Genomic DNA, 25,934 nt, shown 5'->3' on the forward strand with positions numbered 1-25,934 from the left:
TTCTAAGGATCCCAAGTTCGGTAAATGGTCGCCCACTTGGGAAGGGCCGTGAAAAATTGGCCGATGCGCCCTGGGAAACGCATATATACTGGAAACGATCGAAGGAGAGGAGTTCACAAGGGCCTTGAACAGAAGATATCTGAAGAGGTACTATCCTAGTATATGGGTCAATGCATAACTAATGATGGAGTGTATCAAGATGGTGCGGCCAACTCCTATTAGATCTTATAGCCGATGCAAAGATAATATCGCCTTAAGAACAAAACATTTATCTGATATGGCCGATTTATTTTTCGGTACAAGTGACGGGGTACATGGCCGACATGGTACAAGTCACCCTTAGCACAAAAAGTACCAACACATCTATTGACCACGCTTTTTCTTAATCTCTCTCTCTACCCGACCTAATTCTATCAAGAGGCGTATGCTCTTTTCCTCCAAGTCCTTCATCGTGGCTTTAGCCTCAACTTGACGAGGAAGGGGGTGGCTCCGATCAAGTGGTGGTTGAGACGTTCCCGCTACAGCCTCTTTGAGAGCGACTAGGTGAGGGAGTGGATGACTCCTTTCGACTGGTGGCTGCCTAGAGCAGTTGGCATCGATGTGATCCCAGATCTTCTGGACTTCAGCAGGAACGTGATCCCTGAGTTCTTCACGATGAGCTCTAATCAAATCTTTATCCGCCTACAACAACGGTTAATCGGAGTGCATGATCTCGATCGCCCATTCCAGATCAGGATTAAGGCGTCTCGGCTGAAAATCGACAAATAACCGCTCGACGTCAGACTGATCAAAGTATTAAACGGGGAACGGGGGACAGAGGAAGCTTTCGTACCTGGTTGACGGAGAAGGAAGATAAGGAAGAAGAAGAAGAAGAAGACATCTTGGAGAATCGCCTGATGGTATGAACTATTGGAGAATAAGAGGACGAGAAAGGCGAATGCCTTTGGAAACAATACGGGGTCTCATACTTATAGAAGGAAAAGGGGCAAGAGTTTAGTAAGACGCGTCCCATCGGAGTAAAAGGGGCTAATAAATGAAAGGCCGCCACAAAGGATGGGTCAGGATTGGATCCACACGTCAACGGTCAAAAGACATTAATGTTTTTATAGAGAGGCCAGTACTTTTACAGTTCATCCAAGGAGGGCATTAATAGCCACAATCGCTCGCTGCCTAACCTGATCGGCCGAGTCTAAAGTTTGCTGGTCGTCGTCGGCCGATCTTGGGACTTCTGGCATGTGGCGATGGAGCTTGATTGTTTCGTGGGCTAGACTTTATCTCTCTTGCTTCAGCTCGGCGATGACAGAAGGGAGATCTTGGAGTCTTTTCTATTCAATGGCTATGTCCTTGGTCACCTGCTCCATCTCCTTAGTGAGCTCTACCCTTCGACGTTTAAGGCAATCTATAGCACCAACAATATCCAGGCGGGAGCTAAGTTGATTCGATGATGTACCACTTGGGCTTGATGTTTGTAGGAATCTTCCTCCTCGCGAGCTTTAGCCAGCTTGGCACGATCGACCATGTGGCACAAAGCTCTAAACACTGGGATCTGCATTGATTCAATGTATGCGGCAGGCGCTAGAGCTTCTTCCGCCTCTTCTGGGACTCGGCCTCTGATTTCACTGAGAAGTTGCCGAATCGGCGAGGCGTCCTCCACTAATCGGTCGATAGCATCTTGGAGGAGGGTCCGTATGCTCTGGAGCTTGGCACGGACAGGGATTGAGCTCAGTGTGATTTGATGTGAAACAACCTCCTCATCTTTGGAAAGTGCGACCGTGAAGGAGAAAAGACTGTTGTTGGGGCTATCTTGTTCCTGCGAAAGACTAAAAAGATAATAAATACAGATTAGCCGACGGCAATGGGAAATCGGCCAATTTGGGTGATAAGTCTCTTACCTCTTTGAAGCAGATTTCTTCTGCTTGTGCGAAGGAGTGCTGCCCTCGGCTCAGGAACTGGTGCGACCAGCTCATCAGAGGAGGAAGGCTCGATGATTATTGGTGCCCTACTCGGACAGGCCTCCTGAAAAGGTACGAGGAGCAAATTCTTATGAGTATAATACAAATGATTAAGTCTGATGACATGTGGTGATTGCTGTACCTCCGTGGGTCCCTTGGCCGATGGTTGTTGGAAAGGTACAATTGACGTGCCAAGGGTAGCCTACATCAGAATCGGTCAAGGTTTTGATTAAGTATCGAGAAATTGAGTTAAGGGATTCTTTACCTCGGTGGGAGGAATTACTAGCGCTCCAATTTCTGCTTGGGGTGTGGCCGATTGCTGCGAAGATTTCCCTAGGGCGACTTGTGCAGCCTAATATAAAGAAGTCAGTATCAGGAGAATACTCAGGAGGATGTGAATACGAGGTTACCTGAACGGCTTCTACTAGCAATGATACAACGGCCGCTTCGGCTTCTATAGCAGCTTGGGGGTCAACTTCTTCGATGACCCGGGAGAATCGGCGCAGCTAAAGATTCAGCCGATGCAGCCGCCGACTGATCGGCTGATTCCGTGTGGGCGCACACTCGGCGGCTCGTCTTCTTTAAGTTTTTCTTCGGCGTCTGTTTCAGTCGGCTGGTGGTGATGTCATCAATGGTTGGGGCATGATGGCCGATGAGTGGGAATTCCGTATATGGGTAGCGATTCTCTATCGGCCTGCCACTCTGGCTGCGCGTTGGAGGAAGTCGACTCTCAGACTATAAAAGCAAGTAAGAGTTAGCGACGAAATTTGTAGCACAAGAAGGAAAACTACATCGAAATCAGCTGAGGGAAAAGCAGTACCGCTGCATTCGGGTCGATGTTGTCAGGGTCCAGAATGTTGCAGTATATCGCGGAAGATGCACAAAAGAGATGCTGCTTCCATTCTGCCCACCATAATTTGAATGGTTGGACAGCAAAAGGAGCTACTATCCAGTTGTTCAAATCGATGGTGCTGGAATCAGGCACTCGGTCGCACAGCCGACTATAGTCAAGACCCTTCGTGAGCTCGTCTCGGAATTTCACGCGGCCAGCTAAGTAGACTTCAATCGGCAGCTAACCTAAGTCGAACTGCCGTGCCGCAACTGATGGATTGTAAAACTCATAAGTAGGCGCATCCTTCCCCGAGAAAAAGTTCGCTGGTAAGATCCCTGGCTTGATCAAGACGTCCATGAGATCATTGTCAAAGGTGTTGGACGTCGAATCATAACATAAAGGGAGCTCAAAAAGTGGCTCTGATCTCTGGTAGGGGTACCAGTTGGTGGTTTCTTCGCTAAAGCCGTTGTAAAAACATCTGAAGTATTCAGCTACTTTGGTGGTGGTGAGCTAGCAACCAGAGAAGACTGATGCTGCTTCGACGAAGGAGGTGCATCGGCGTCGTACGGTGGGGTTTTCTTCTGACTTAATATTGGAGAATGGCATGTGCTCTACCCGCTGCTATGAGATCTTGCTCATATACAAATTGAGCCAGAGATTGATGAACCACCAGGGGCCACCAAGGTTTCCAATCGGCTCTCCCTTTGATAGTTTGGTGCCAATTTCGTGCAACATATGATAGGCCGATCCTACTAGATGCTTCCTGAGGGGGACCACGACTTCTCTTGATAGTGCTTCGGCCAGAGCTTGTGTATTGGAAGAAGGGCTGACTGCCCTACCGCAGAGAAGATGTTTCTCCAGCCACATCATCAAGAAGGCCGCGTATTCTCTCTTTGAAACTATCCCGGTCTTCATGTTGTTTTTAATGTACCTCTTCCACCCGCCGATTCCTTTTGTCTCCAGCCGATGAGTCGCCTTGACCAGATAATGGAAGGGAGTATCGGGGGTAGAAATGTCAAGGCCGGTCAACATCGCAACATCGGCCAGAGTGGGGGTCAGGGGCCCATGTCCAAAAAGGAACGCGTTGAGAGCGTCAGACCAGAAATAGGAGGCTGCTATCACCAAGGGTTCATTTCTCTCCATCTGGGATAGAGAAAGATTGATGCACTGGCCGATTTTGTCGCTCATCCCATTGAACTCTCTTGGAGTTGGCTATTCTTTGGTACCACTCTTTCCAATCAGGAGTTTCATTTGGCCAAGATCTAAAACTGCATGACCAATGATCCAAGTTCATAGGCGACTGCTTAAACGAAATCCTATGGGTTTCCAAGTTGATCAGGTGGGTTGGATTTGGATTCCCCATGGGACCTAAACAGATGAAACTAGGAGCTTCGGATAGACGGATGGTTATTTGGTGTCTGACTGCCTAAAAAAGGAAAAAAAGGGAAGAACTAAGAATGGATCTAAAAAGATGCGTGGATGGTAAAAGTAAAAAGGAAAAGTTCCGGATGAGTACCTCTGGAATGAAAGTCATCGTTGCCGATGGGGCTGCTGGTGGAGCTGCTGCCACTGATGAAGCTACCGGTGGAGCCTCTGTCGCCGATGGAGCTGCTACCGCTGCTGATGGAGCTGCCGGTGGAGTCTCCGTTACTGGAGGAGTTGCTGATGGTGCCGCCATTGGGAAGATGAAGCGGAATGCAGATGAAAGGGGGATCACCGGAGAATGCGGTTGGAAGCCAAAAGGCCGCCGGAAGAAGATGGAAACTAATGCGCTGGGAAGGAAGTTACTGGCTTGTGAGGAAGAAGTGTAGGGCATGCCAGTATTTAAAGGCGGTCCGAGAGGGGTAAAGGCGGGACTTTTACCGCGCCGTCTACACAAATTTCGGGGGAGCGGTTGTCTCAGGCGCTCGTTTCGAAAAGATTGCAATCATCAGGTAGGAGTCCGCAAAACAGAAGGAGATTTTTGACGCGTTTCTTTTGGAGGAGAAGTTAAAAAAGAATTTCAAAGTAAAAGTTATGTTTTACTCCGAAAACTAGGGGGCATGTGTTGACGCCAGATTTTGACACGTATGGAATCGGTGTCAAGGAAAGAAAGGATTGGCAGATGCGGCAGATTAAAAGGTCGTGACTGGAAAATCGGCCGATTGGTGCTACAGTTGGGAATCGGCCGATTTGGCGCTATGATGTTTTTGCGGACGGAGTTGGTGGAGATCGGCCGATTAGAAGGTTGGAGCGATTGGGCCAATGTGGGCTTAAAGTGGATTTGAGAAAGGAAAGAGAGAAAGATTGGCCCGTGGGAGTACAATACCCACCTCCGATACGAGTTGTGTTTGTAAATATTCATTTTCATTTAAAATTAGAGATAGATCCTAGTCGGTTAGAAAATCGGTTGTAATAGGCTATAAATAGCCATCTTCAGATATTTGTAAAGAACACATCAATCAATACAACAATCTACTATTTCCTCGTACTTTACTTTCAAGTCGGTGACTTTGCCAATACTTTTCTTCTTTCACGAGTTCGTACGGGTTGGCAGGACTTCATCGACACGATATCCGGCCAATTCTGTAAGTTCCGTTTACTGAGTAATATCTAAACTTTAACTTCGGGCGAATCTCTGTCGTTTCATTTAGATTTATTCACAAGTTATCGACATTTACTAGAATCATAGGTTTTATCTACTGTTCTAGTTTTATCACTAGTTATCCAGCTTGAGATTTGAACTATCAGCTCTATTGTTGTTATTTTCATTCATCATTATCGCATAGCCGATTAGATCTATTTCAAGTGTTGATTTCGTAGCTTTGTCTAGTTTACTTTAGTAGTTTTCTTCGCAATCCCTACATGATTGTCAGCTGTATCATAGCCAATTATCTTTATATAGCAAATCGGCCGATTCGCTGATACGCTTTTCGAGATCGGAACCTTTGCCGATCGAAACACCTGGAATTTGACACATTTTCTTCCTTGCCAATCGACAGGTCAGATTGGCTGGCACGCCACGCGAACTGCACCAGGGCGATTACCCGAACAGGAGCTAAGCAGATTCTCCCGGGTCGTGTGTCCGACGCTGAAGGTCAATCAGCTGACTTTTAGCGCCAACAGTTCTTCAGATCTTCTGGGAGGTCTCAAACAATGAAGCCGACTACGAAGCACTCTTACACGGCCTTCACCTTGTAGTCTCACTAGGCATCAAACGACTTCTGGTTTACAGTGACTCGCTAGTAGTCATCAACCAAGTCAATGACGAGTGGGATCGCAACAAAGAAAACATGGACGCCTGCAGTAAGGAAGTCCGTAAACTCGAGAACAAGTTCTCAGGACTTGAGTTCCACCATGTTGTCCACGACAACAACGTCGCTGCCGACGTATTATCTAAGATGGGCTCGACACGCGCAGAAGTCCCAGCGGGAATCTTCATACATGAACTTTGCAAGCCATCCATCACCGAACAAGTTAATCAACCAATTACCAGCAAGGAGCCTCAAGATCTTGATCGTGAGATCATGATGATCGACGTTGATTGGAGGACCCCTTTCATCGACTTCATGAGAGAACACAAATTACCCTTTGACAAGAATCAGGCAGAACAAGTCTCGCGATGAGGCAAGACCTACATCTTAGTCGGACAGAAACTCTACAAAAGAGGTGCTTCCACAGGAGTACTCATGAAGTGTGTCACTCGCGAGGAAGGCAAGGACATTTTGTAGGAGATACACAAAGGAATATGCGGCAACCACGCATCTTTGAGAACAATAGTAGGCAAAGCTTTCAGAGCAGGCTTCTACTAGCCAACGACATTAGCAGACCGGAGGAACTTGTTCGTAGATGCCAGGGTTGTCAGTTCTTCGCCAAACAACAACACGTTCCCTCCTACAAACTCATCACAATACCTCCAACATGGCCCTTTGCATGCTGGGGCCTCGACATGATTGGCCAACTTCCAACAGCCCCAGGAGGATTCAACCGAGTACTCATGGCCATCAATAAATTCACCAACTAGATCGAAGTCAAGCCCATGAGCTGCCCCAAGGCCGACCGAGTCCTCGACTTCCTAGACGACATCGTTCACCGTTACAGTTTTCCCAATAGGATCATCACTAACTTGGGTTCAAACTTCAACAACCATGAATTCTGGGAGTACTGCGAAAACAGCGGAATCGGCATTCGCTATGTTTTCGTCACTCATCCACGAGCCAACGGCCAAGTAGAACATTTCAAATTATAGGTCGTTTTGGATTTTTCAAGATTCATAGATTTTGCTATGTATCTAGACATAGTGTATATCTATGTGCATAGCAAAAACTGTGAATCTTGAAAAGCTAAACTGACCTACAATTTAAGACAGAGGGAGTACATAGTCAGCAAGCTCATTAATTTGGTTAGCTACAACTAAACTAGGTGAGATACTAGTTATGGGCTATGGGTTAGTGGAATATGGAACAATAACATGCAAATTAGAATCTCTAGTTTCATAAACATGGCCATCCGATTTTTGAAGATTATGCTGATCTTGGTGTGTTTGACCTTCAAAAAACTTCAACGGCACACCAAATTGTGGTTGTACTGATGGGGGTATTGTTTAAGGACAGGAAAATGTAGGTTTTGGTGGAAAATCATAAGAGGTAGATGTATCATCATTACCAACCACAACTTTACCCTTTTCCTTATTATCATCTACCAAAACAAGTACTGAATCTAATAAGCTCAACTTAAATTCATCAAACATATTTTGAACTTGACCAACCAAACATTACTAAAGAAGAAGATGATGAATTACTCACATCCGTCTTTACCTAAGGTGGTACATCCTTGATACAAGGGAACATAATCTCCTTCACCTGAGTCACCGTGCCTCGATGATTCACCTCAAAACATGTAAGTATTTCTTGTAAATCTTTCTCTTCATGCTTCTTCTTGAGCCACAACTCTTCTTCTTAGTTCGCCTTCTAATTTTCTTCAAAGTTCCAGTGAACATCTTCAATCAGCCACCCTTTATATTTATAAGTACAGGAGCTCTTGCCCAAATAGAAGTCGAAAATCCTTACAAATCTCGTGTTAAATTCCAACTTCTAACTCGGATTACACAGAAAAACTAGGGTCTGGCCATTTTAGCAAACCAGTATGGGCCTGTTTCCTCATGTGCAGATATTCTCTAAGTCATAACTCTCTCAATTGAACTACAAAATCAGATATTCTATATACACACTTCGATTATCTCGATAAGAGCTATGCAACGGTGGAAGTCCAATTTGCATTTTTAACGAGTTATTGAAAGTAATTTGACCAATTTTGGTAACATGGTCAGGCAGGTTCGACCAGCCATGCTAATTTTGGTCATCAACATGCCACGAGTGCCCCATGCTTTTTCTTAAAAACTTATACACCCGAGTTAATGCCAAATAAATCTAGGACAGATGGATGTAATCATATTGGAGAATTAATGTGATCTGAACATGTAAGAATACCTAACACTGTTATCAAGGTGTCTGTATAAACCTTTGTCTCCTCGTACCTCTTGGCATCTCAAGTAGTACACAGTTATGTATTACCACATCTTCCCTCTAGCGAAAGGAATGCCTACTAATTTTTTATAATGATAGATTTGAGTAATTTAAATGCAAATTTAGGCATGCATCCAGATGGCACTGGAAATGAGATCATCTATTGCTTTTGTTCCCTTTTCTTGCATTTCCTTTAGCTTTTGTTGTCCCATATAATAAAGCTTCACTCACACGAATCAGATTGATGAAGCTCTACTTTATTCTGTATTAATAATGCATATCCTATTCGGGCGCATCTATGTTAGTTTGCCGAGCACTCCTTACGTCCTAGTAAAACATAAGTTATCTTAGCAATCTAAATTTCACCCCAAATATATTGAGGCAAACTAATACTTTTCTCATTAATTCACGTGCTTTGTCCCTATGCCAACCAAAGTCTAAAAAGTACCCACTTCATCCAAAAATATGTGTTTTTTAACATTCAAATTTTGTCTCATGAAGGGTGCATGTTTATCTTCTAGCGACTATCATCTAATTAAATCAAAAACCATACTAATGAAAAAAAATATATGGAGAAGTGTATGGAGCCAATCAAATAATTAATACATGTTATTTTTCTTATTCATATGCACGTACATTTATTCAAAATCTAGAAATAAAAAAACACAACACATCTATTAACCATAACTAATATGAGTAATTTAAAATCTAGAAATAAAAAAAGACAACACATCTATTAACCATAACTAATATGAGTAATTTGGAGCAACAAGATCATTTCTCGTGACTAGTAATATGTTTAGAATTTGCTAAACAAATTTTCATTTTGGTGCCGAGAGAGTATATTTTAATTGTGGGTATGTGCAACTTTTCTCATCTCTCTCAACTGTCCTAAAATTGTTCATATATCTGATTAGAGGGAGCAAGTTACTACATTTTGTTCATCCGCACTGTGGGCAGTGTTACTGAACCTTTCTCTATGTATCTCCCTCCCTATCTTCGAATTTATGAGATTTATCTTATTAAGATGTCCTTTTTCTTTACACTTGTTCTCCATGACACTTTTCTAAAAAAGCTAGAGAGTAAGGCTCACGTCTCAATAAAGACGGGAAATGAATCATCTAGAAGATGTAACGCCAGTGAAGTAAGGAATAAAGTTAAATATGCTAGTGGCACGGAAAGCAATAAGCAGCCGTAGGCTAAAGCTTATGCGCATCAACCTATTCCTGGTTTCATCTCATCAAGCGCAAACCAAACTCACGGTTACCTCATACACGCCCACCACTTTGTTAATTGGTTTGCATAAGCTCGTCCGACGACTACGATTTTGATGGGCAAGCGTGAGGTAAACTTCTTGTTATTTGTATTAAGCCGGCATGCATGCTTCGGTGTAATGCTTTGCGCACGAAATGATAATGTAGTTCCTGAATACAGGACTTGACATCGGAGGGATCCGAGCTACAATCGAAAGCATTCACTGCAAAGTGGCCGGAAGGGCAGCAAAGCTTCTCCAACCCCGTGATGGTGAGCATCATCACGCCTCCCGGGATGGTCAAGCAGCGGGCGCCCGTGGACGTTGTCCTCGTGCTCCACGTCCATATCCGATTTATGGCGCCAGAAAACTGGCACAACCTCCTCATTCAGGCTACAGATTTCGTCATTAGCAAGCTTGACGTCCATGACCGTCTCGCTATCGTTCCCGCTTCCTTGATGAAAGCAAAAGATGCTAGCACAAACCAGGAGACCAAAATAGATTTGATGAAAGCAAAAGATGCTAGCACAAACCAGGAGACCAAAATAGATTCGATGAAAGCAAAAGATGCTAGCACAAACCAGGAGAGCAAAAAAGATGATGCAAACGCTATTTCTATCCGCTTGCCCATTAAGCCAAAATTATTGAAGATGACCTCCGAAAACAAGAGAGAGACCTCTGACGCGGTGAAAGGTTCCCAGGCAATGAGAAGAAATGCCCCATTGACTAAGGATTTGGAGTTGGCCGAGTCGGTAAGTTGCTATGAACAAGCAGTTATTAATTGGAGTGAAATCTGGATCATTGGAGTAATTACATATGACTATGTACGTGTAGGCTTTGTATGCTACTGAATCTGATGAAAAGGTGGACCGCGCTGGCTACATAATTGTCATTTCCAACAGCAACGAGGACTTGAGCTCCATGATTACCTGGAGGTTCCGCTCGGTCCACGCCTTCGGCTTCCAGGACGCCCACAATGCAAGGACGATGTGCACCATTGCAAGCAACTCGGAGAGCACTTATGCAATATTTGATGAGGGCGGTCATATCACTCAGGCCTTTGATGCAAGCATGGACAGAATCACCTCAGCCGTTGAACCATTGGAAGTCAAGCTTAAGTGCGAACAAGATGTCGTTTTATCAGCCATTTCTGCCCCTCGCATAAGCTACTTCATCTCCTACGACAAGAAGGTTGGAATCATTTGGGCCAACGCTAACCTCACATCAGAAGCTGTTACCAATTTTATTGTCTATTTGGACGTCCCCAAGCTTCGTTGGACAAACCCTGCGTCAGGCTCCCTGCTCAACGTTGAAGTCATGTACAGCCACGATCCTAATTTGAATAAGTTCAAAACAAAGCCGCTGATCATTGCCTGCAAGGGTTCGAAGGAGTCCCAGGTGGTGGATGCGGAGAAGGTGCGCATGGAAGCTGTCAAGATCGTTGCTGATATAATCGCACAGGATAAAAGTGACTCTGAGCAGCACCATAAGGCCGCAGAAACGCTGCAAAATCGGTGGACCGAACTCCTGAAGGATTCAAGGGAGGCTGTCGAGGAAGGTCTGGTATCCAGGCTCGCTGCGGAGATCCACGAGATGGAAACAAGATTGCACAACAACTACTTGTGGCTTGAGTACATGCTGTCGTGGAGGTCACACCAGTGGTGGCCCCTGCCGCCACTAACCATGGACAAGAAGCAAGACAGCGCCAATGATCCCCTCCTGAAGCTAAGAATCTTGGCAAAGGTAGATGGTATCCAGGAGCCGATCGGAAAGAACCACGGGTGCCTGCCGGTTCTAGTTCAAGTTACGGCTCCAGTGGAGGGGTTAGCAAAGGTGAAGCGTACCCCCCTTGACCTCGTTGCTGTGCTGGATGTTGGCTGCGGATCCAGAGCGATGAAGAAGAAGAGATTGCAACTGCTAAACAAGGCCATGGAGTTCATCATGACAAAGCTTACTAGGAACGACCGTCTTGCAATCGTGCCTGTTAAATCTACAGTCACTAGACCTGCAGAGGGACTCTTTCGAAGGAAGAAAAAACTGCGGAGCGAGGATGCCAAGCTGCTTCACGTCGTTACCTCGACCACAAAGCACGTTCAGCAGGTATGATGCTTGCTGAGCTGAACTTCTATATTACTGGACTGCGAGGGATGGCTAATAAAAATATAATAATACTATTCGTCAGATGAATAGGATTTCAGTTTTTTCCATCATAGAACCTTACTTTAGCATAAGTGCATAACTGAATGTGGCGTTCCCCGGCCCGTTGTAGTCGTCGCTGCTCAAGAAGGACAAGATGCTCGGTAGGACGACGTGTCTCCCTATCCCCTCCGTCAACACATCTGGGACTGCTGTCCGTGGCAGGACAAATTTATTATCGAAGTCATTGTTGGACGCCGTTAAGGTATGCATCCATGCACGATGGGCTCTTTAACTGCCGCAAAGTTGCAAGATGTTGACACACATGTATACCAGCACAAGCACACGTAGACTCACGCCTATAATAAACGTTTAAACGAAACTGGACCCGTGGATTTGATATTTAATTACCATAGATTACTTTTGTCGTTAGACACCTCGCCTATCAATAAATAAATAGCCATATTAAAAGGCATTTGAAGTGCCAACTTTGGGTTGGATCCCTATTTGGGTAGCCGGATCTAATTGTTGGCTATAAGAGCATCTCTAGCAAGTCACCTCCAATAAATATTTTCCAATAACTAGTTAAAGGGGATATCCTGATATCTCTTTCAATAACAGTTATTGGAAGAGTTAATTTTGCAGTCTCCCAATAATCTTATTCCAATCCAACTACCATATTCGGAGAGTCACAACTCCTACTTTATTTGGGGAGAGTTGGGGTGAATTATTGGTTTGTCCTATTAATTATTGGAAAAGGAAGAGGTAAAGGAAGTCTACTTGAGAACTATTTTTCACCAACTCTCTGCTGGATATGCTCTCATTACGGCTATTAACTATGTCCAAGTTACAGAGGGTCTCCAATTAGGGGACCATTTAGCTTGTTTTACAACTATCAAGATAGAACATGCGGATTGTAAGGCCAATCCAATTTTTAATACCCCTTCGTCCTAAATTAAAAATAATTATGTCCAGTCATTTAAGACACATTAAGAAAAGTAGTAAAATGTATAATATTCCTTTCATTAAACCACTATTTAAAAGAAATCTATGATCATATCCTAAGAGGGCGTGAATTAGGAAAATTTAAAGTTGTTAGCCTATGGCTTCCACTTCTTGCGTCAAAATATAAATTAGATCATGCTATTTAGATGTGCATGTACGGTTAATTTAGTAAAACTTCACATCCAAAAAGAGCTTTGCAACGTAGAGGCAATCCTACCAAGACCTACTCTAAGGAAGTAAGGCACTAAGCAGGTTGCAAGTATGAAATGCAGAAATGTAAAAGACCGGGTTAGGAAGGATGTAAACATGACACAGAGATTTATCCCATGGTATCGATAGGCAAATTCCACCCCTAATCCATGTTGGAGCTTCACCAAGAATATGCTCCTGGTCACAAAGTCTCTCCTTATCAAGGTCTTGGGCTCACCACAAAGGCTCTCGCCAAGCTGGATAAGAAGGTTGCTACAAAAGCAAGGCTCACTGCTCCCTCTCTTCCTGTCACTTTGACGTCATCTCCACTACGGAGCTTCACCATAAAGAAAGGGGTCTCCTCGTCCCCAGCATATGGTCATCATGGCCACTCTACACCAAACTGGAGGATCGAAGACTTGCCGATGAGCCACCAAGGATCTAATAAGGTGCCGGCACACCATGCTTACAAAGGTGGTGTACTGGTTGAACCTATCACAAGGTAACGGCAGCTTGCACTCACTCTCTCTAGGCCTATCCTAGCACTAATCACTCTCTAAGCTTGTGCTAATTACCTTAGTATAATCACTTTAGCCCTCTTGGAGGTATGTATGTGTTCTTGATGTGCCTTACACTCCAATGGACTCCTGCACACTCCAACAACTCTAAAGGGGCGAGTAGAAGGGGTATAAATAGCCCAAACAATCAAAGGAGTCGCTGCTGAAATGGCTAAAAAAACCCAATGAGCACTGGATGATCCGATGGTCACATCAGGTAGGCGTCGCATCATCTGGTACCCCCTTTGTTAGCAAATAGCATTTGGACCCCTCTCTACCCAAAGCTCTGATGCTTTATCCAGTGCAGTGTCGGATCGTCCGGTGAATTTTTGTTCAGACCGAACCAACACATCTCTCTAGAACTTCTCTGAAGTAAATATGCCTAGTTCAATGATCACATACTCTAGGGCATCGGATCATGTGGTGCTTCATAATTTCATGCCTTCAAAAAGTCATTTATTCGACACATACAAAGACAACACCATCATATTATCCGGTGACTTTGTTCAAGTACAGCCGCTGCTGTAGACACCGAATAATCCGTTGCATTTAACTGATGCCATGCCAGTGCTGCTCAAACTAGTTCTCCAACATTGTACCAATTCGTCTGGCGGTAGGTTTGGTGCTTCATGCGATGGCCCGTTTGTACATTTTCTTTTTCTTGAGTTGAATACTGCCATTTGAATTTCGTTACTTGAATACCTTGACTTGAATACCGTGACATGGATACCCTAGAATAATCATAGATACTATTAGAGCCTGTTTGGTCTGAGTTACTTATGTATAAGCAACTTAAAATAAGCAACTTATTTACTTATGAAACCAATCACCCTTACTTATTGCGTTGCTTATGGAGCTGCTTATTTTTAGCACATAAGCAACATATGAGTTGCTTATGGGGACTAAAAGGTGCACTTTGCACCTCCTGCCCTCATTCAATGCACTCTACTCCTCTCTCTCTCTCCCCCTCCCCCGTCACCAGCTCCCCTGCCGTCGGCCTTCGCGCCACCCGCCGCCGCTCCCGGCCGCCGCCCGCCTCCGTGCCACCCGCAGCCTCTCCTGGCCGCCGCCCGCCTCCACGCAGGCGGACGGCCTCCTCCCGCCTCCACGCAGGCGGACGGCCTCCTCCCGCCACTCCCGCCCCACCGCCGCCCCGGGCGGCTGCTACTGCTCCCTGCCCGCTGCCGGCCCCCTGGATCGGGCGTGTGCAGGAAGAAGAAGTGTGGGGAGGCAAAGAGGAGGGGTAGCAACACAAGGGGCAAATATGACAATGTCCACCTCATTCAATGCTCATAAGCAAGGGTATCCAAATAGCTAGACTAAAAATAAGCAACTCCAAATAAGCAACTTTAGGTTGCTTATTATAAGCAACTCAAACCAAACAGGCCCTTACTTGCATTGTTAGGTCCTATAAAACCTATAAGGCTCATGCGTTTAATCATTAGTCCTAATAACTATGTTGTCATTCAATCACTAAATTCACAAAGCTCGATACTTGTTGATGTGATTACTAGCATGGGTGTTCTAGCTAGATCCAATAAAATAAATCCAGTAATTAAACAAAATTAAGAATGTATTTTTAAATAATTTATTGGTAAGGATTTACAAAACAGTGACCCAATTGGATAATATTGTGCACATCTATAGCAGAAAATGTATTAATAGTGCACGTTGGCACAACTAAAATTGCAAAATAAATGGAGGCGAATTACTAATACAATAGTTGGTAATACCATACTAACTGATAAGTCTAGCTAACTTGGTCAAAGGGAGATTCGGTGCGCTTCGGCCCGGCACAAATGAGCTGAGACGGATGAGGTGCTCTCCCAGTATTGAACCTATCCATACATGCACATCAGCACATGTTATTTGTGTATGGCAGTTATAGCTGTTTGCATGTTTCCATGCTAAATAAGGTTATTCTTAGTGAGAGTTTCATCTCGCGGTTTGTCACCAAAAGAGGTTTGAGTTGATCAATGAAACCGACCCCCCAATGCAAAGTTATTTCATGATTTCGTAGGTTGCGCATAACATTTAATATCGAGGCATGTGATTGAACGTGGTCAGATGAAATGATACTCTCTAGTCGCTAATGCCAGTTTCATCAGGTTTCATAGTCTTGCAAACAGTGCATACACAGTTTTATCCTGATGAAACTCCTTCCCTCTCTCTCCTCATAATTACGTTGCCATGTCATCACATATGCTAATGTGTCACCGTATTTAATGTGCATGAAACCTCCATGAAACTCCCCTGGGATTAGCCTAAGGCTATTCTCAGTGGTAGTTTCATAGGAGTTTTCTACAAATTAAATGTAGTGCCACATCAGCTAATTTGGTGACATGGCAGGAAATTTAAGAGGGGAGAGAAGGAACCAGTTTTATCTAGATAAAACTCTCTTCGCACGAAAACTAAATCTGAATGTGTCATGAAATTAAATGTTATGTGGTGCCTATGAAACAACAACATGAAATTATGCATTGGAGGGATAGTTTCAAACACAATTTCATCTTCTTGATCTGTGGCTATCTTGGAAACATCAAAGTGAAATCCTCCACTAAGATTAGCCTAAGAGGAACTGTGGAGGCTGCCATGCATGTATCGATAGTCGATGACAAAAATATAAATGATTCCCATGGAGTTATTTTTGTCCATTCATCCATTCGATCAGGCTTGGCGACATAAATGTAGGTGTATTTGATTTGGGACATATTTTAAACTCTAAAGGTAACTATATTTTGGGATGAAAGAAGTACTTGGTATCTTTTTCCAGTGGGAATGGATTGTTATGGGCGGACAGTAGATGGCCAGAGGGGCAGCTGTTGACGCCCATTATCTTATTTTAGAATAAATATTTAAGAATCTGACTTGGAATGACCTCCTGCGGCGCATCCTTAGACCATGCCAAATCGAGGATGATTCCATCAGCGGTAGGGTAGATTCAGATCGAATACACATAGAATCGTATTTGGATGTCACTATTTAACATATTTTAATTTGGATTCAGATATGAATACAAATATTATCGGATATGAATACAAAACGAATAGTTTGAATTTGAATTTACATTCGGATACTTACTTGACTTGGAATATAGCATCATAACGAGTATCAATTTGCTTTATCGATGGTTTTATAGTTGGTATAAAATCATATTACGAGTAGTAGTAGTAAATTATGAGTATAGTGCATAATAGATAGGTTATTGAAAATAACATATTTGTTAATAAATATTTAAATAATTAAATGTATCAAAATAAATATTTTCCTTAATATATATCCTTTAACAAAAGATAGGAATCACAGTCCAACATAGTGAATGGCATTTGACTTCTTTACGAGGGGATTTACCTTTGAGACGCAGCATGCACTGAACAAAGAATACAACAGTGACAGGAATAAGATGCGGGTGGATGGCTATGTCATGGTGGGTAGCGAAAGGGGAACGGGAAAGGAACATGATGATGTTGGGGCTAGGGATGGAATCGGATCAAATATGCATGAAATCGAATTTCGATAGCACTATTTACCACATAATACTTGAATTCGGATACGAACAAAAACCTAATAGTTCGAATACGGGTTCGCATTAAGATACTTACTATTAAAAGATCTAACCCAATTGGATCCACACCATATCTCCAATAGTTGTCCTGCAGAAACAGCATCACATCACTTGTTATTATCTCTGAAGGGACCATGACATCATATATCTAATTCATTAATTCCAATTACGTAAATTAGTAGTTCAAACCGCACTCAAAGGTAGGGCATTTTTTATTCATATATGACCTACTTTTGTACCAGAAATAATAGTATCACCAATTATAGACCCTCTGGAATGTAATATATCTCTTCTTACCATCACCATAGTGTATGAGATAAATGTATGATTTAGATTAGGTTCATATTCTATGGTTACCAGTCTACTAGATATGTCTTTTTGATTCCGTCGAAAATCAATTTTACGGCTTAGGCACCAATGACATCACCCACTATACCTTGCGGCAATGATTCCTTTGGCATTACGACCTTTACCACAACGGTGTAGTCCATGGATCAATTTTTTTGGATTGGATTTCACTTGCTTGTATATGGTTCCCTTGCATGTGCTCAGGATAGGTGTTTTGTATAAGTAAATGCGGAATGTAAGTGCAATAGGAAATGCACAAGGTAAAGGGTAGAGAATGCAAACTCCAGACTTGGTGACACAACAATTTGTACTAAGATATCTGAAAGCAAAGCTTTCCACTAGTCCTCCTTAGTGGAGTCCCTCTCAAGGTAATGCCCGCGCAAGGGCATAAGCTCCCCAATCAAGTAACTCCGCGGATAGGTGATGAGTCTTCCTCACACGCAAGTGGGTCTTCACCTTGCCTCTCTTGGATGCCCATCGCTACTCATCACCTGGTAGAGCTTCCGCAAAATGCCAATGGGCTCTCCTCCCCTTCACGTGCACTGGTGGCCACTCCAGAAACACGGATTGAGGGTCTTGCAATACTTATAAGCCCTGAATTTACAATGCTTGGTGCGCGCAAGGACTGATAACAAAGAGGTGCGCAAACCTTGCTTAACTCTAGGCTAAATCGCAAAGCAATACACTAATAGAACTAAACTAGCACTAATCAAGACTTAAACCTTATGCTAATTGCCTTAACCTTCTCTTGAGCACTTTGATGGACAGAGCATTTGTGTGAATATGGAAACCAGGCCTATAGCTTCTCTAAGCTCTAACACACTTGAAATAGCCAAATAATGGGATATTTATAGCTCCAAGTCCAAGAACTAGCCGTTGCTCCAATAGTCAAAAAAACTATGATCATCGACTGATTCAGTGATGCACATTCCCTAACACCGGATCATCTTATGACAATCCAGCCACTAATCGTTGAGCCGCTTACTCTTGGGTCCCACGGACACTGACTGATTCGAAGCCCCTTCCTGACTTTCATCGTATCATTCAGTGATTCCTATGAGCCAATGCCTTCTTCTGTCACAAGCCACCAACTGATTTGCCGCTGGTCCACCGTAGTCACCGTATGAATTGGTGATTGCTTCTAAAACTTCCAGAGCCAAATCTGAGCCGATCTCAAGCCGAGCCGATCACATTGATTCATTCAGTGATGATCTACTATATACACCGAATGGTCTAGTATCAACAATACACGTGTCCTTGCACTGTAGCTATTCTTCATCACGTACTGATTTGACAACTTCAACTTGATCACGCCGTATGGTCCGATGCACATAGTGCACTTTGGCCCTGCTGCTTTTTCTTATGGCGACTGATTGATCCGGTGCCTTTCATCATAGATCACCGTATGGTATGGTGATTGCTTCGATGCATTGCTTCAGCAGGGTTCTATTCGTGACTTTGGACATCTTTATCCCGGCTTCATTACTATTATTTGGATGCTTTGGAAAAAAAACTATCTCTAGATTTTTACTATTATTTGGATATCATAGAATTCTTGTAAGTCTTTCTTTTTACTATCATTTTGATGATTTTAGAATTCATCCTTGGAACCTATAAAACACCTAAAAAAGATACATCTTGCAAATACATTAGTCCAAATAATTATATTGTTATTAATCATCAAATCACTATGGCCTAGGTCCATTTTCCTTACAATCTCCTTGCAATTGATCCTTCACGTCAGCGTGAGCACAAAGCAAGAAGGTTCCAACCGAACCACTATTATATAATGACAGATACATCACCACTTCCAGGAGGATTTCCCATGGTGATTCGATCGGGGAATTTATGGGTGAGGGTTACCGCCACAATATATCAACTATATGATTTTTATATAATAATATGCCATTGAATGTGGAATGGCAACAAATCTTACATAAATGCTAGAAATCGCTCATCTTACATAAAAGTCTTATACAATCCTAAAATTAATTAGTATCAGAGCATAGTTCACGAGATGAGGGCGAGTAATCTTTTGCCCGATGGGTAGGAATTTGTCAACCTGATGGACCACACATGTTGGTGGGCATGGCTAGAGTGAACCTCGGAACACGTTAATTGACAGATGCGGTGAAAGGCTAAGGGACACCAATTTGTTAAGAAAATATTGTTAGGATGGTCTCACATTGGTTGCGGAACTGCAGCATACCCAACATAAAAATTTGGAGCCCTTCACCACATTGGCTAGCTTTTTGGATATAAAAAGGCTTTTACAATCCAGTGAATCTGCAACAAACAACACCTGCCACACTATATGTTACAACTCTCATGCATCATAAAGAACAGATGTGACCCATGTGATGTTGTTGGGCTACACTCTTACCATATGCCCTCGTAGATGTTTTGGGTTTGACTTAGGTTCCGATATACTAATTAGAATATGTGTCGATAAGATCCATCTTACCACACCACACCTGCCATGGCATGTTAATGTTTGGTTTCCAATGAATTAATGAATATTGGAAGTGTTTAAATAAAGTCCATTAAGTTGTTAACATTTTGACAGCAAAAAAGGTGAAAACTTAGTCGCAGAAGGCATATATTTTAATTATGTCGTTTAATGTAAGTCTTTATTTTATTCTCTCTATTAAAAATACAATGTAATTAAATCGATTTTCACTTGGTTTTGGGAGTAGCAATTCAAAACGCTTATCCCAATATTCTTTCAGCTACTGAACAAACATTATACGAAACCAATGGAAAATATGAATCTTTCAGTACAGTATATACACAATACATTGAATTAAAATATAACTAATTATCTATCAGAGTATTCAAAAGCCAACATTTTTCAAAACAAAATTGTTCTTGTAGTTTTTGGACTGAGGGATTATCTAGCTTTGCATTTTGTGCGAGCTAACATTTGTAGTCCCTCTAAATAATAAATAAAAATTATGAATGCTATGTATCAATCTCTACCTAATAATATTAATGTGCGGTATGTTTCTTCCAACGGTTACGGTCTTTTTTCCAAAAAGGTTCCTCACCTTTTTCGTAGTTCTTCACTGGTAGAGAACTCAGTATTAGTCCCGGTTGGTAGGATGTAAATCTTCCGAAAATCCATCCGGGATAAACCAACCGGGACAAAAGGGGGGGTCTTTTATCCCGGGTCACTTTACTAACCGGGATAAAATAGGCCACCATGCCAGGCGCTACAAAAAAAAACGAAATCCCGGAAGGGCCCCCCCGCGAAGTCGCAAGTTACGCGATTTTTCACGCGAAATATGCGCGTGCGCGCTGCGTGGGATTCGAACCCACAACCTCTAGCCTCGCGCGTAGCTTCCTTGCCATCCCACCTACACAGCACATCTGACTATATAGGGGATGCAATTCTTTTGTATTAACTCGTGGGGACCCTTTTATCCCGGTTGGAAACACCAACCGGGATAAAAGAGAGTCTTTTATCCCGGTTGGTATTACAAACTGGGATAAAAGGCTCTCAACCCTTTTACACCAACCGAGATAAAAGGGGGGTCTTTTATCCCGGTTGGTGTTACCAACCGGGATAAAAGATCTCTCAGGGTCTTTTTTTTTCCACTAGCCTTTGCAACCGGGATAAAAGGTCCCGGTTGGTGAGCCTCCACCCGTGATCGAGCTTTAGTCCCGGTTGGTGAACCTTTTATCCCAGGCTAATTTTAAACCGGAACAAAATAGGGCGCATGGAAGGTGGGTTCTCTACTAGTGCTTCGACGGTTTGCAGAAAAAAATAGTTTTTAATGAACATTGCCATCGTGTGAGTGCCTGGCTTTTAAACGTCCGCAATTGGGACGCGCATTCAATGATCCGTCCCCAGAACGGACTCAACTCACGATCGTGGCCTCCTTTCAGAGCGATGCACATGACCAACGTCAACAAAGGATTCCACAAAAATGAAAAAAAAAATCAATTGATCTCGAGAAGGGCCATGTGCTACCGGATTGGAGGGAAATGATACAAGGGCAGCAAGATGCCTCTGGATTGGAAGGAGGGACACGAGAGCCAGTGCGTGAATCCAATTCAAATCAAAATTCAACATGAAATCAATATACATCAATACACTGAAGAAAAACAACCTAAGCAGCAAATCCGCCGCTAGCTTTACTAGCCCAATAATCCTCGTGAATTAGATTCTTGATGGCACAAATTATGAACAAACACACGACATATATAACATGATACAGATATCTCGGCATAATATCACATCGCCAGTGGAACCCCTGATATGCTTGCTCATAACCAGTCAACATGCTCATTGGAACACCAGTGGCCAAAGCAAAAAGCACATGCTCCTGGCCGCCTGTGGATTCAGAGGAGTCAGAAGGAAACCCATAATCACGAATACCAGAAGCTGTGGTGACCCAAATATCAACAGGGAAAAAAGGAACAACGCCCCCAATTGTTCCTGGAGCTTGGGTTGACAAACAAATCAAGGAAAGAACTTACGGGATATAGATGTGTGTGCGCAGGGGAGAAAAATAAAGACATGGTAACTCATTGCCAGCCGTTCTCCCTTGCGCAGCGTATGCTCCATCTGCATGGGATCCGCTCGACTTGCTTGGGGGAGAGAGAGCATAGGGCTGAAAGGATAAGGAACTGGCCTGGGGATTGTGTTGGCTGGTTGTTGGGCTCGGGCTAAAATTTTCGAACGCCTTTTTTATTTTTTTTAGTCGGGCTATTAAGCCGGTCTGTGAGACAAATTTTAGCCCTGCACAGAGCCCGACCCCACCAGATATGCTGGGACCCCTCAGAATAAAAAAAATGACATGCTGAGTGGGTTGGATTGTGCTGGACTCGGATGTTTTTGAGCTGGTCAGACCACAGTCGTGGGTTGGTGGTCATAAAAGGTCTACACCAGTGATTGTTTAAAGGTCTACACGAGTGATTGTTTGACGTCGTAAAATATGTTTTACGATATTTTGATGATACTACTTTGGTGTCATAGGTTTTAAAATGTTTTTACGTAAATTTGATCAAATCTAAGATATAGTTTTGATTCAGAACAAATCTAAATATAGGTATATTTTAGGATGTAGGGAGTATTATTTTGGTGGTCATGAAATGAATTATGAAAAATCAAAAGTGTGACTTCAAGTTGCTCAATTCCTAATTCAAAACATACTTCACGTGTTTTCAGAGATTATGCATATCTAAGGACAATAGCACACGTAATAATAGCAATTAGGCATTTTAACTTTGAAATTGGTCTAGAGTAAACTCCATTGTGTGAAATAAACATTATTTTGATAGAACAAAAATTGCATAAATCTCATAAACAGGTAATAGAATATATATTAACCGTAGCAACCCGTGCTAGTTGAATTATTAATAGACCAAAGCAACAATTTGGAAGTGGTGTACCCTAAAGTGTTAGAGTGTAGCAGAGCTACGAGCTCTTCTCTCCTGTACAAGTTTACAAGATTTGCATTGATTGTTTCAATTTTCTCTGTGCACGCACGGTCGCAGATATTGGATGACCGCGGAGAACACGACAAGCACCGCATGGGTTTGATCATCCTCATCTCTGGCACGAATGACACCCTAATTCCCGAGGAAACTCCGAGATGCAGGTACACTGTCCACGCCTTCGGCTTCCGTGATGCGGGCAACGCCAGGACGATGTACGACATCGCTAGAGTCAACCATGGCATCTACGCCGTCATCGATGACCACCAAGATAGAATCACCGAGGCCTTCATGGCATGCTTCAATAATATCACCTCCACCATCGCCCTCAATACGAAGGTCAACATCGTCTGTAGCCACTCCTCCGATATGAAGCTATTTGCAATTGAGTCTGGCCAATTCACATCCAGCATCGACAATGAGAAAAAGATTGGTTCCATCTTTGCCGGTGCCCTCTATGCCAGCGCGGTGAAAAGATTCGTCGTTTACCTGGAGAATATCGGAGAGGAAGACTATGGAGGTTTGTCCAACTTGTTGGCAGTTGACGTTACGTGGCAGCAGATTACTGTGGCATCCGGCAATACGGAGGAGGCGACGCACGGTCAAGTGCAGATTGTCAGGGACGAAAATGATGCATCTACAGAGGTTGTGGACGAGATTGTCCGCCTTGAGGAGGTGGAAATTGTCAGAACCATAATTGACCCAAATACCAAAATAGATGTTCTGGGCAAGGTGCTGGAACTACGAGACATGGCATACAAAGCCAAAATGAGGCATCTCGCGCAGCAGGCTCCTGATCTACGTCTGCGCCCCGAAGGCTCCAGTTCTGCATTTCCTGTTGACGAGGACAGCCTTGCCAACCTCCAGAACGACAAGGATGGCACTTGGTTCTCGTACATAATTTCATGGTTATCATTTCAACGGCAATGTGAAAAGCCACCATCGCCACCAATTAGACGTCGTCAAGACCTCAAAGGAAATTCGCTGCAGGAACCAGAAAATTTGTCCCAAGAAGAGGTTTGAGGCAGCCTCAACTTGACTTACTGAACTGTCCAGGGCAGAAATGTTGATTATATTATTTGAATCCGGATGTGGCGGTCAATTACTAAAAATAACTGTCACACTAACAGTAGATCGATGTGTGTGATGATTCATGAAATAAAGGAATAACAAATTATTTAGGTTCCGTTATGATCCATACAAAACACCGGTAGGAATATCCTTTACTCTCCCGTCCAAATCATTTTTTACACTTGATCCTGTTTCATTTATGTAGACCAAGTATTTTTTATGCGGTTTTGTTTTAGGTTATGAAATAAGTATGGGCTATCTCGATCAATAGCTTACATGAACTATATCCAGTATAAGTAAACAACAATTCCGCGAACATAATAAATAATGTATCGTATACATTGTAGCTACCATTTGAACACTACACCAGACGCATTAACTTACCCGATTAACTTGACAGTTCACAATTCACTGCTGGAGAATTGATATTTAGTACCGGTCCAACCCCTTTAGTATGGGTTGTACAGTACTGCTACGTTGTTACTAAAGGATCATTTAATACAAGGCACAACCAGAACTAAATTGGCTACTACGTTGCCTTTTCTTTTTCTTTTCTCATTTTCTTTTCTATTTTGGTTGTTTCTTTATTCTATATTAGTATTTCGTATTTATTTGCTTTACGTATACTAGTGCTAATACGCTAATATATACAAAGTTGTATTTGATATATAATATTACATTTGAGATAATATTATATATAGATATCTTATACAAACACATATATCAAATATTACATTGTAACACATATATCAAATATTACATTGTATCAACTTTTCAACTATTCTGAACCCGAGTCCTGACGGAGATGCAGATTTGATCCATCATTATGGAACTCTCGTGTTGGATTAAATACCTCGTCCAGAAGAAATCCACATAGTTGTTCTTGGATTGCCCTGATATCTATCTCGAGGAGTGCTTCCTTCATATGCATCATCTATGTCATTAGCAAATATTATTATATTAGATCAATGGATCTGCACAATTAGAACTAATACATTGTTAAGAATTTTATCTACATACTCTAAGTTGATGGTCGCTAACATGTTTGGGACCTACAAAACCATGGATGAACTCACGTATGTAGTATCCGCATAAATTATTCCCTGAGTTCTATCTCAAACACTATGTATATGGCAAAAAAAGTTATGAAATATTTGTTATGTTCAAGGAAGTGACACGAGATGTGCAAATTCAAATGCATATCGGGAATTCAGGCTTGATATCAAGTTCCTCCTTGAATTCACCTGAGTGATGTTGACAGAAGTGAGTCCATGCTTTGTTAAGCATAACTATGAGGTTTTTATATTGATCTCTTGGTTTCTTCAAAGAGTCCATGATATAGACCACCCTTCGATCAACCACGATAACATGGAGTATCTAGTGGAAGCTGTACATATATGTACATATATGCATAGTCAAAGCTAGTTAGCCTTATTTTGAACTGCTAGTTCAAAAAAGAAAAGAGATGGGAAACACACTCACTCGAAGTTGTACGGCAGAAGTATGTACTTCTTGTAATGTTGCTTGTCTAAGAAATTATATATATTCTTCAAGGTCCGACTTGGTTTATCTCTTATAGTTGCCTCGTTTATAACATCCGAGTCGATAAAGCTGATGTCATAGTATTGTTTCCTCCGACATGTTTGAATCTCCATTTTGCATGATACAAAATAGAATAGGATATAAGACATCGCACAATGACTAGAGCAGGAATTTTGAAGTTAGAGAAAATTAAACACTTACAGAACCCAGACTGATGACTGATTTGTCAAGTGTGTCTTGATTGTAAAGGAAATAAAATTCCTTGAGTGGCACATTTATAATGGCTTGCCCACGACAATAATGTTGATCTCCAATCCGAACTTACAGCATAAGTAAATTGGTGGTTGAAGCCTTCATGTACCATTGGTGCAATTTGTACAACTTCATTGGAAGATGGTACACAAACTGCAGCCACACAAGCTCTTTCCCTAACTCAAATTTCTATTTACCAGCCTCAGCGGGCTTTGGGATGCGATCGTCCCCTCAAAGTTGAGCTAGGGTGAGATTTATATCTTTGGCAAATAGAAGCAGGTTCTGAT

At 42.6% G+C, this 25,934-nt stretch overlaps 1 protein-coding gene and 1 long non-coding RNA gene across 2 annotated transcripts; one reads left to right on the top strand and one right to left on the bottom strand.

Annotated features, from left to right (window-relative positions):
- Positions 1 to 9,398: 9,398 nt before the first annotated feature.
- LOC117859854 (uncharacterized) lies at positions 9,399 to 23,962 on the top strand. The gene is made up of 5 exons (XM_034743034.2): positions 9,399 to 9,633; positions 9,723 to 10,292; positions 10,375 to 11,640; positions 11,810 to 11,941; positions 22,843 to 23,962. The coding sequence occupies exons 1-5, from the start codon at positions 9,619 to 9,621 to the stop codon at positions 23,803 to 23,805; spliced, it is 2,946 nt and encodes a 981-aa protein (XP_034598925.1). The 5' UTR covers positions 9,399 to 9,618; the 3' UTR covers positions 23,806 to 23,962.
- On the bottom strand, positions 21,383 to 22,167 carry LOC117859856 (uncharacterized). Its single transcript, XR_004641319.2, has 2 exons — positions 21,823 to 22,167; positions 21,383 to 21,676 (listed from the first exon to the last, which is right to left on the bottom strand). It is a non-coding gene; the product is annotated as an uncharacterized lncRNA (long non-coding RNA).
- Positions 23,963 to 25,934: the final 1,972 nt, after the last annotated feature.

This window comes from Setaria viridis, chromosome 6, assembly GCF_005286985.2.
Source record: "Setaria viridis chromosome 6, Setaria_viridis_v4.0, whole genome shotgun sequence".
NCBI classification, from domain to species: domain Eukaryota; kingdom Viridiplantae; phylum Streptophyta; class Magnoliopsida; order Poales; family Poaceae; genus Setaria; species Setaria viridis.

Bases quoted from the DNA above. Each gene is read 5' to 3' on its own strand.
- LOC117859854 (XM_034743034.2), top strand. The intron at 11,641-11,809 runs GTATGATGCTTG...GGCCCGTTGTAG, and splicing joins CCACAAAGCACGTTCAGCAG to TCGTCGCTGCTCAAGAAGGA. The intron at 11,942-22,842 runs GTATGCATCCAT...GCACGGTCGCAG, and splicing joins CATTGTTGGACGCCGTTAAG to ATATTGGATGACCGCGGAGA.